Below are 12159 nucleotides of genomic sequence, written 5' to 3'. Positions count from 1 at the left end.
GAATCGTTGCAATAACAACAGACTAATTAGGATGTTCTCTAGTAGCCTGTAGCCTTGGGACCACATAGGATAGGCTACTATAGGCTTTGCTCTTCATAGCGGTACGAACAAGAATATTTGCCATTCGTGAGCCGTTGGTGTTTAAATATTTTGTTCGGGAAGCTTTGTGCGACTATTTTGAAACACAAAGATTTTAATTTTAATAGCCTAAAATATTTTACAAACAATTAAAATTTCTCTAAAATAGTTGGACAAATAAAAAAAATGTTTCAAGTGTTTTTGACAGAAAAAAAACCCTTCGCGTTCGTCTTGCAGTGATGTACGCGCATACAAAACATATTGACGACGTCAGCGTAAACGCAAACGTTCGAAAAAACATACGCCGTATGCGTCAACGCAACTTGTAAAAAAATTGGCGGCGTCAGCGTCAGCGCATACACTAGGGTAAACTAATTTTGTTTGCTAGGTGCCAAACATTTACACGGTATAAACCACTCGAAACAAACAAGTTTTATTTTGAATTTCCACGAAGAAACACAAGCATCTGAAAGTGTTCACCTGACATTTTGCTGTGTTTTAGTTACAATATGTCTTTGCCCATTGAAAACATTCTTTCAACTGCAGCGCTGGAAGGTATTGGCGTGTTGTAGAGAAAAAATACAATAAAAAGTATGCGTTGACGCTATACGCTAAAAAAACACGAAAACTTTACGGCGTAGCCTCAAGCGCAAACTATCCAAAAAAAATGTGGCCGCAAGCGTTAGCGCAAACAAAAAGTCTACGCCGCAAGTATGCGGCGTAGAATTTACGGCATATACGTACATCTCTGCGTCTTTGTAAGTTTTGTTCGTGTAGCCCATAGGTTCCCAACCGGGTGGGAATTCCCCACTAGGGAGAAATTTTGCAATTTTCAGGGGGCAATTTGGTTTTAAGATTGTAAACCTTTTTAAGCCTAGTAAATTGCCCTAGACTAGAGCGTTAAAGAGAAAATTATTACCCTAATAGATTAACTCCCGATTATTTAAGCATGGATGCAGACCATCACGTAGCATATAGGTCTACTTCTTTTCATGCAAATACTCGATGACTTTAAAGAGGAAACGTATGGTAACCAAGCGAGTGTTTGAGCTCAGACACGAGCTTAAATTATTTTTTGACCTTTAAATAAAATTGGAATTTGTTTCATTGCTGAATAATGACAGATGGATTAGATTCCTTGGTTATTTGGTTGATATGTTCGGTCCATTGAATAAACTAAATCTGAAAATGCAAGGGAAGAAAACCAACAGTACGGTATATATGGATGGTCATTTTATTTTTGTTTGGATGCGAAACGTACATAAAACAAAAACGTACAGTGTGCATCCAATGAGAGAGTGCGAAAGACCGTAGCCCTAAAGGCGTAGGAGGTCGTCGAGTCTGCAATCTCTCAATCTAGCCTATATTTAATTGCCATCTCCGTTTAAAGCAGATTGCGCATCAACGTGAGCAGTAGCGCACCCAGCATGGGGCTAAGGGGGCTCAAGCCCCCCCCAAACCCGCCACAAAAAATGAAGTTTTTCTATGTTCCCCATTTAAGCTATACCATTTGCTTACAGGTTAGATATGAATAAGACACAACAATACAACAGTGCTAAACATTATAACAATATACATTTTACATATTTACAAATAGTTTTAATAGTTCATTGTTTTCGGCTTAACTTTAAGCCCTCATCAGGAATCTGAAAATAATTAAAAAATGCAAAAAGTTTCAACTTCTCGAAAGTAAATTTACATTAGGAAAAGGCAACTGCATAAATAACTATAAAAAATTTGCACCACAGGGAACACGATACCTAGGCCTACATCAAGTAAATATTGAGGAGAATGGACTCGCCTCCAGTAAATAATTGTTTGCTTAAATTTGGGTTGTAGCATTAACAATGGTTCCTGAATTTTGGTATTAAATTGGGATTTGCCTTTGCATAAAATTTTAATTGAGTCAGCAGACAATTTTTGATGTGTGCAAAAAGAATACTCCATGATATGGTCTTTGATGGCACTTTTCTTTAACTCCTTAAAGTTCAGATGCTTCCGTACTCTCGTGGTCAAATGTCTGGTGGACATACCGATGTACCGTACGTCAATGCCGAATCACACGGATATGTAAATCTGTATACAACATTTGAGCAGAGAGACGTAGGTGTCTGGGACTTTAATTGAAAATACGAACTAATTTTGAATGTTTTGTAAGTAGGAAAAATGTCCACATCAAATTTACTGTTTACAAAATTAGTGTTTTGTTTCAAACTGTTTTCGTGCTAGTTGTTGCTTTCGCACTTATTTGTGTTGGCAAACGGAAAGCTAATTCTATTTTGTCATACATGACGAAAAAGTCGAGATCTATAGAAGATTGCGAGAGTGGACGTAGGGATGAGGATGCTGATGGTTCTAATAGCATGGGGTTCACTAGGCCAACTTCTAATCTGATTGAGAGAACGAATCCTGATGTATCGGCAACCGGTGGGTTGTGGGCCGTGAGTGCCTTTAAATATTAATCAAAGGGATGGGCAATGCCCATTGGGTATTGGCCTACTGTCACTATTGTCACAAATCTTTGCGTCAACATCTTTTTTGTCACTATTGTCACAAATGCTTTGCGTCAACAAAATGAAGTTTTCTGACATAAAACACCATTAAATCATATCATAATTTCACTGACAGTTCATACTTCAAAATTATCCATAAAGTTTCAACAGCATCTATACTTCAAAATCAATGCCATCATTTCCTACCAACCAAGCTTTCGAAGCAATATGGTTTAAGAAAAACAACAATAATTCATAAATTGCAATGATTTTATGCAATTATTGTTACAATATGATTATCGATTTTTACAGCAACCCCATCTTCAAAAAGCTCTTTACTTTTTTTATAACTCAAGTCAAAGTCGCTAATATTGAAGCGCAGTTGAAGATCTACTTGAAAGAAGTGTTTTCACTTATTGATAGGTGATAAATATATTCGTTAAATCTAAAAACGAAGGTTTGTGCGTAGTCTGCGTTCATGCGGCAATCATTTCAAAAGTGTTGGTAGTTTGCAGTAGCGCATCCAGCATGGGGCTAAGGGAGCTCAAGACCTCCCCAAACTCGCTACAAAAAATTAAGTTTTTGACTTTTGTATGTTCTCCATTTATACCATTTGCTTACAGGTTAGACATGAATAAGACACAACAATACAACAGGGTTGAGCATTATAACAATATATTTTACATATTCACAAATAGTTTTAACAGTCGAACGTTTACGGCTTAACTTTAAGCCTTCATCAGGAATCTGAAAATAAGTTAATTAAAAAATGCAATAAATTTCAATTTCTTGAAGGTAAATTTACATTAGGAAAAGGCAACAACATACTGTAGGCTATATAACTACAAAAAATATGCACCACAGGGAAAGTGATATATCAAGTAAATGTTAAGCAGAATGGACGCGCCTCCAGCAAATAATTGTTTGTTTGAATTTGGGTTGTAGCGTTAACAGTGCTTCTTGAATTTTGGTGTCAAATTGGGATTTGCCTTTGCGTAAAATTTTAAATGAGTCAGCAGAGAATTTTTGATCTATGCAAAAAGGACACTCCATGGCATGGTTTTTGATGGTAGCCTACCTTTTTTCAACCCTATCTTAATACGAGCTGTTTTCGTACGCGGAAAGCACGTCACGGGCTATTTTAGCTCCCGGGCTAATTAATTGCTAATAACGGGAGCTATGAAAATCAGAGAGCCAAAATATTTTACAAGATAATAGCAATGTGTATTGTGCGTATAGAAATTAAATTTTTACCCAACAAATTTATTGAAATAAAGTGTTTGAGATGAAAAGACGTCAGAAAGTCGGTTTTTATTCTGCTTTCCCAAAAATAGCTTCAAAATTGAAAGTTTTGAATTATAGCATAAAGTAATGCTAAACTAAACAAAAAATTACTTTTGCTCATAAATATAAGGCATTTTTGGCCGTTTTTACATTTCAAAGTAATTGCAGTAACATTTATATCGCATTTACATTAAATTAAACACAGTTATTACTATAATTATTTGATTTAATTCGCTCTGCTTTGCTTGGCATTGAGCACTTTTTGTAGTATTAACAGTTTTCATTGTTTTACATTAAATTATATATACCTAGCATTGCACGAAAATGTCTAGCCACCTGAGACGAAATGCTTTATTGTGAAGGGCAGGAAGGTAAAAGAATGACCAGTGTAGGTTTAAAAAATTCGAAAAGAACAAAAACTAAAATTTAAGAAATTCCAGCATATTTCCTTTTGAGAAATATTTCACTACTAAAGTGGGGCGTCCTCATTAAACCCCGTGTCGCTACAATAGGGTTAACTCTCTAAAATTCAGATGCTCCCGTAATGGTGTAAAACTGTAGGCCTATACGACATTTGAGCAGAGAGACGTAGGTGTCTGGGACTTTAATTGAAAATACGAACTAATTTTGAATGTTTTTTAAGTAGGAAAAATGTCCACATTAAATTTACTGTTTACAAATTAGTGTTTTGTTTCAAACTGTTTTCGTGCTAGTTATTGTTTTCGCACTTATTTGTGTTGGCAAACGGAAAGCTAATTCTATTTTGTCATACATGACGAAAAAGTCGAGATCTATAGAAGGTTGCGAGAGTGGATGTAGGGATGAGGATGCTGATGGTGCTAGTAGCATGGGGTTCACTAGGCCAACTTCTAATCTGATTGAGAGAACGCATCTTGATGTATCGGCAGCCGGTGGGTTGTGAGCCGTGAGTGCCTTTAAATGGAATCAAAGGGATGGGCATTGCCCTATTGTCACTGTTACGGTACCATTGTCGCGAATCACTCGGCCGACATTTCTGAATTAGCCCCCCCCTAAAAAATTTTCTGGGTGCGCTACTGACGTGAGGTGTCTGTATCCATGAGCTAATGACATATTGATACCATGTACTGTAAATTTACAAACTGTAGGCCCATCGCTTCCATGCTGGCTCAAGGCAGGTTGGAAGAGAGTGGTTGATTTATGTCGCTGTCATTAGGAGATTGTCTTAACTTAAAGGCATAGGCTACTAAATGAAATTTTCAAACGAGAATTAAGCATTAAAATGCGTAAACTGAACATTCAAGAATACATTTCAAAAAAAAATTACCGAAAAAAAAAACGTTTTCAATGGCGCTGGCAAGGCCCAAAGTCCAACGTTTCATTTATTTTCATTTTTTTTTCAAAATGACCAAAACGTGTAAACACTGCTCGAGAATACGTCACAAAAGACAGCAATAACAAAAGCCACGTTACAACATCTGATGTTTTAACATCACATCTGAGGTTTTGAGCAAACTGTCTGATGTTTTGATGTTGAAATCTGATGTTTTGATGTACCGGTACATATATACATTACATAGCCTACAATTAAATCACCGGCAGTAACAACTGTTGCGTGATCAGCTGATTGCTCGTCTTTTGTGACGTAGACTGTAGTGTACAGTCGCACGCTTCGCTGCTCAGGCCCATTCCCGTTTTGAAAGCTCTGACAAAAGTACGCGCGGAATGCTGATCAGACCGCAATGAGGCAAACTTTTATTGAAAATCGTTTCATGGTAGCAAGTTAAACACAAAGAACGTGGAAAATCGCCAAGTCAGGTTTTTCCTTTAGTATCCCTTTAAGGTACTAGAAGGCTCTGCTGTCCTGGCGGCGGGGAACTACGTTTTGTCTATCCTCCACCTTTCGACAAGCCTGACTTAGGTGGCCCTTCCAGGAGCAGATGCCAGTAACCTACCGCTTAACATTTAAAGATGCTTTGAAATGTTTCACCAGCAAGTTTCATGATTGAAAGAGAAAAGTTAGAATGAACAATTAAACATATTAACATGTTTATCATCGATGCTGCTTGTTGACGGAAAAGAACAAGTTCTTCCAGAATAGGAAAAAGAATTGATTTTGAAACATCTCACAGCTTTAGAACTGGAATTCATTGAATATTTTTTTGAAATTTATGACGATGAGTTTGATTTAATACGAAATTCATTCACATTGTTGATGGAAAAACTTCCCGATAAATTGCAGGATGAATTTTTAGAACTCAAAACGGATTCTTGCGCAAGAGATTTATTCCGAAAAAATCAATCGCTGGATTTTGGCCACTAATGTATAATTTCAATCCCAAAATGGCAAAAAAAGCTATTCGAAGTATCCTTCCGCTTGCTTCCACTTGTCTATGCGAATCAGGCTTTTCAACTCTTGAAAATGAAAACAAAAGAGAAACAGATTAGACTTGGAGAATGATATTGGTTGTGCTCATTCCAATACTCTTTCACCACATTCATGAGTTGTCGAAACAAAAAAATTACAAGCTTTACACAGACGGTTAAATGCATTGACTCTTATATTTTGAGTGTAGCCTATTCTTTGAATAAAATACTTTTCAGCAACGTTCTTCATTATTAGCCTAATTGATCAAGCATACAGATTCTGTTTTAATAAGCACCTTCTGATGATCTCCCTTTTAGGTTGAAACAGGCTGTAGAGGTGTAGAAAATAAAAACTATATTTGATGTAATTCGCTTTGTTTGGCTTTTTGCTTGGCATTGAGCATTAATAACTAGCTCTTATTGTTTAATTTAACTTTTATATAATATATAGTCTGTAGGCCCTATAAATATTCAGCTAAAATTTACAGTAGCATACAGTAACATAGAGCACCAGTTTTTATTTGATAAATTTAGTCTAATACAAAATGTAAGCTCTATCTAAACCAATCTAAGAAAAAATCATTATTGGTCCCAAAAATATACAAAAATCGACCAAAACAAGAGAGGTTAGGTTAAGTTTTTACAAACTTTTAACCAAAAGTTTAACCCTTAGGCGGTTGGGCTCCTGGAGTCTTGCTCAGTTTGGGGGGGGGGCTGTCGATTCTTCTTATGCTTTAGAAGTGATATCTCTGTTATTTTTTAAGGCACGGTTTCAAAATTTGGGATTCACTTTGTAAAACTATTCACGCAGAGCATATCCGAAAATTAAAACTATGTAAATTTTAGAACTGCTTATATACGTTGAAATGTTGATGTGACTTATGATGTTTGAAATATTTGGTATTTTTTGATAGAGTAATGAAAAACATGCATTGCAATGTTGTGATTAAATTTTTTTTACATAATCTCAATTTAAATCATTTGATTAACGAGACATGGGCCAAATTAATTGCTTTCATCCAGCTGGTAGAAAAATTTTGAACAATAGAATATGAAATATTTCAGAGGATGTGCTGAGAAATGCCTTATATCTCTCAATTTATAACCTTTATTCGCTCAAAATTTCAGCTCAATAGAGGTGAATAAAAGTTAGGAAAAGTCAAGAAATCTCGTAGTCGCAGCCTCAGTGGTTTTAGAGATACAACTGTTGATACAAAAAAGTTGAATTGACAGCCCCCCCCCAACCTTCAAAGGGTTAAGGCTTCAAGCTTACAAGCCTCTTAGAATCCCCATCAACTTTTGCTTCGTTTGGATCTCGACATAGCATACGCATTTCCTTTTTATAGAATGTTTGCTCTTTTCGAAACTCCTGTGCTATAGTACAAAATTTTTTAGATTTGCTTTGTTAAAAGCTTTATTTTTTTAAGAGTTAGGCCTAAGTGAGGCTTCCGTGACAGCACTGAGGTGTGAACACTGGCCGGTGGAGCGAAGCACCACTCCACTGACCACTATAGGCTATACGCCGCTCAATGGGCGATCACACTGAGCAGGTTTCCTTTAATTGTTGCCTTTTTGAGTCTTTTATGGCTTCACTTTTGTTTTTAAAATGCTTTTGAAAACGGGAAACTTTTGTTTTTAAAATGCTTTTGAAAACGAAAAAGTTCAGGAAACTTACCACCTTTTGGATTTCTTCTTTGTGTATAATAAAGTTTAATCGCCCTGGAACTTGCAAGTGTTAGCCTAATTGTAATTGTAGGACTATTTTCACAAAAAAAAGTTTATTTTTCTATCTTGCTTCTAGGTTTGGTGGCTGTAGCCTACAGTTTTAAGATAGTAGTAACACTGTTTTATCAATATAGCTTAGGGTTAGAATACTATTTTAAACGTGTTGGGTTTTGCCATCTTTTCCTTTTGTTGGTGTCATATTCGTAAGTAGCCTATGTTTACTTTGCCGTTCTGTAGTAGCCTAACATGTTTGTTCCAGCAGCAAAAAATAAAATTGAAATTAATAAAAAGTAAACTCGCCTATCCCTGACTCTCTATGCCAACACTAGCTGTCATTAGCTTACCTCTTTGTCGTAACCGCGGTAGCGGCCTAATCATAGCCTCCACTTCCAAACTAATATGATCCTTATAAACTGATAGAGCCAAAGTGGGCATGTAGCCTAGTAGCCTATAGCCAAAGAATTCACAAAACTATAATAGGCCTAACTTAGATAGGGCTACCATATGTCCTCTTTTAAGAGGATTTGTCCTCTTTTTTGAAGAAAAATGAATTGTCCTCCGAGGACACCCAAAAATGCTCAAATGTCCTCTTTTTTACATTTTCAGTTTTCTTGCTCATATTTTCAACAGGATTTCATTGTTATGTGACTTTTTTGCAATTTCCAACCATTTCAGTAGGCTACGAATGCAACATGTTGATTTGTAGAATTTTCGAAAAAACATTGGGGTACTAAGTTATTTGATCTGTTGTTCTAAAATCTAAACAATCTTAGACGGTCATTGAAACAAACTACATTGCTTTGCGATTGTCGTAGGTATAGTCTGAGCGTAAAATGCGAAAATATAGGGCCGCCTGGAATAAATTGCGACCTTAACAAATTTAGTATCGTTGGAAAGCTTAATTCCTCTTGTTTAGGATTATCACTCTCCTCCAACCAGGGACCCTTGGCAAAAAAAGTTGTGGCCGTTTTTTAAGCAACACCTTGCGCCGCTAGTGGCGCAGCTAATCTAGCTATGTTTTCAGCAGAAACAGCAAGCCGTGTAAAATTCTGGCAGTCGAAGTTCCTCCGGTGACCACTGACCAGCTTATTAGCCATGTAGTGGTATCCATCTTGAACTCTGAGCGTTGCGCAAAAAGAAAAAAAAAATAGCCATGAGGTTTGGAAGTAACTAGGCAGTACTGAGTAGGTTTGGGCATTTGGGACAGCAAAGATTCTTGATCTACCACTCTGCACTGGCTGCAGTACTAGCCTAAATATCACAGAACTGAGTACCGTACCAGGCAAGCCTACCGTAGTTTAATTTGTTTTGGGAACTGTTTGCAAGAACATCATTATCGGTACCGTAAGTTATGTCAGGGTATTCATTTAATTTGGTTTGCAACAGAAGTCAAAACGTTAGATAGGGTACCGGGCAGAAGGCGATACACATTACACAGGTGCACTAGGCATGCTGGGCTATGATGAAAGTTAAAGGAAACAGGTCTAAATGTTTTTTACATGCAGCATGTCTTATCATCTCTAGCTTATGTTAAATTTTTGAATTTTCTGTTGTTCTTTTAGTTGAGTTCTCTTTCATTTAACATCTTGGATTTTAAATGGCATTGCATGCAGGTGTGAAGTATTTGTACCAATGAATGCAGTATGGTAGTAGTAGTAGTAGGCCACTGTTACCAGTGCACTGGTGCACAAACTGACAAAGGAAGGGTGTTTATTGAGACCTGGTAGCTTCTAGTGATATCCATGCAACAATACGTTTTCTGGTAATTGCACACACTATCAGTTAAATAAGGAGGCCAGCCTACCAGTAGGAGCTATGGTTCTTGTTACTTCTGAGACCACCTGTAAAGGCTATAACATATTCAGATATAGATTAAGTTTGAAAGAGCAAATGTTCTGTGTGGCCATTTTTTTCCTAGGTCTGATGTTAGTTTTCTCTCTTTACAGCTTTAAAGATTTTTATGAAGTACCGGTAATGATTTCTAAGTTGTATAGCTTAGTTTATTAAACAGTTAGAATTGATAAAATAGTTTTCAGATGTTATGGAGATAATTGAATAATGGAAAATCAGAATCAAGCTTTTTATAATGAAAGTTTATGCATCAAATGCCAATCTCATAATTTATCAAAGCTACAAGAAGTGAAACGAGGTGGACTGAAGACATTAATCAGCTATGCACAAAACATTGGTGACAGTCATCTTTATCAATATCTAAAAGAAAAAGAAGAGAGCGAAAGTAGTTGTAAGGTGCATGAGGTGTGTCAAAAATTACTTGCTGTTTGCTCATGCTTGGAGTGGATGTGATACAACTTCTGCAATATATCAACAAGGTACCAATATAATTAATCAGCTTTGGTAGCAGTACATTTTAATCTTGCTTTCAGTGTTTTATATATAGTGTTTGTTACAGTGTTTTATATATTTCTGAACTGCTTACCATGCTTGTCTGAAAGTACATTTTTACCATTTTCTGATCAACTTTTAAAAGATATGCCAGAATTCAGATGGCAGTCATTACCAAATCCACTCAATATTATTCTAATATTGTAATACTTTTATTTGGAATGCCAATGTATGGAGTGTATGCACACATTATTTGGTGACAATGATTAATTATGTCATCTGTCTTGTTGCTTAGGAAAGCTAAAGATGTTCAATTACCTGAAGAAGGAAGAATTTCAACAATCTGCTGATGTATTTGGGAGATTAGATTCTACACGTGAGCAAATAGCTGATGCTGGAAGAGATTTGTTATTGAAAAGGTTAGTTACTGGGACTGTATTGGTGCACAGTTAATTAAATAAGAAGAAATGAAAATGTTGCTGAGTAGCCTACCAGTCTGAATGAGATTCACCTATAGTAATGCTATATTTTGTTGATCCATCAAGCTTTAGTGCAAAACCTGCCGATTCACTTGGCCAACTACGGTACGTCAAGTACATGCAGATGGTTGCAACAGCTTCCACTGTTCATCCTGAAAGATTGCCACCCACCGAAGCTGCAATTCGTTTTCATTCCTTCAGAGTACATTTGCAGGTGAAATAATAGTGCGTAGCCTAATGGTATTGTAACACAATACCCGTAATCATTTAGTATAAAAGCGTCTTTGCTCTATAGATTATACCACTTGAAGATATTTTTCAAGAATTGTTTATTGTCGGTAACTTCAAAATATTATAGCAAATTGCGCTATTAAACTGCGGTAAGGAAAAGATGCAAGTTATAGCAAAACAAGTTGCGTTATAATATGACTAGCATACGGAATGGCCCGTTTCGGTGAGTCCGATTCGGTGAGTCCGATTCGGTTAGTCCGATTCGGTGAGTCCGATCCCTTAACGGGGGATTTTTTCAATTTTTTTTTTAAATTATCGGGTACCATAGCCTAACTATCATTGCCGTTTTAGGGTTAGGGGTTAGGGGTTTGGGTTAGGGGTTAGAAGTTAGTAACTCACCGAATCAGACTCACCGAATCGGACTCACTGAATCGGACTCACCGAATAGTAGCAGACCCACTAGCATAAACATGTGGTGTAGGCTACTACAAATCAAAAATTTTATGGCAGCAAGACTTAATTTATCTAAGTTGATATAAAACTGTTGCTTCAGGTATGTCAGTGGAAGCATCTTGACACTGAAATCTTGGATCTCGCACAATGGGGATGGAAAGCTGACGCAGCAGGTGCAGTTATGCCAATAAAGGCCAATTTAGATCCGGCACCAGAATGGCTATTGAACGTTGTACGATGCAAATGCAAAGAAGGAACAAAAAATCAATGTGGTACAATGTCTTGCAGCTGCAGAAAACATGGCTTAAAGTGCATAACAGCATGTGGAGACAGAGTGTCGTGTGGAAACTTGTTGCAATCTCAGTTGTGTACAAGAAGACTGCCCTGAGGATTGCGACGGTTTGATCATGTTTCAATAAATGATCTGTTCTGCCAACAAATTAAAATCAAAATTTTACAAGTGCTCCAGTGATATTAAAAATGTTCTATTCCGTTCATATTGTACTCCAATGTATGCATGTCATCTGTGGGAAAATTATCATCAACGTAACATTAATCGCCTGCGTGTTGCCTTCAATAATGCATTTAGAATTATACACAATTTGCCTAAACATTATAGCGTACGTAAACATCAAGTCTTGTGCAACATTATAACATTTGATGCATTACTTCGGAAATATGTTTTTTCTTTTGTTGGAAGATGCGAAGTATCCGAGTGGTTAGCGCGT

General features: G+C 36.7%; 1 protein-coding gene across 1 annotated transcript; it reads left to right on the top strand.

Annotated features, from left to right (window-relative positions):
* Window positions 1–10007: 10007 nt before the first annotated feature.
* Window positions 10008–11819, top strand: LOC145788395 (uncharacterized). Its single transcript, XM_082600165.1, has 4 exons — window positions 10008–10255; window positions 10564–10687; window positions 10814–10961; window positions 11532–11819. The coding sequence occupies exons 1-4, from the start codon at window positions 10177–10179 to the stop codon at window positions 11817–11819; spliced, it is 639 nt and encodes a 212-aa protein (XP_082456291.1). The 5' UTR covers window positions 10008–10176.
* The last annotated feature ends 340 nt before the right edge of the window (window positions 11820–12159 follow it).

The sequence above is a fragment of the Aplidium turbinatum genome, chromosome 2, assembly GCF_918807975.1.
Source record: "Aplidium turbinatum chromosome 2, kaAplTurb1.1, whole genome shotgun sequence".
In the NCBI taxonomy this organism is placed as follows: domain Eukaryota; kingdom Metazoa; phylum Chordata; class Ascidiacea; order Aplousobranchia; family Polyclinidae; genus Aplidium; species Aplidium turbinatum.
This window is presented reverse-complemented; position numbering and strand designations above follow the sequence as displayed.

Bases quoted from the DNA above. Each gene is read 5' to 3' on its own strand.
- LOC145788395 (XM_082600165.1), top strand. From the start codon at position 10,177: ATGAGGTGTGTCAAAAATTACTTGCTGTTTGCTCATGCTTGGAGTGGA. The intron at 10,688-10,813 runs GTTAGTTACTGG...TGATCCATCAAG, and splicing joins AGAGATTTGTTATTGAAAAG to CTTTAGTGCAAAACCTGCCG. The intron at 10,962-11,531 runs GTGAAATAATAG...CTGTTGCTTCAG, and splicing joins CCTTCAGAGTACATTTGCAG to GTATGTCAGTGGAAGCATCT.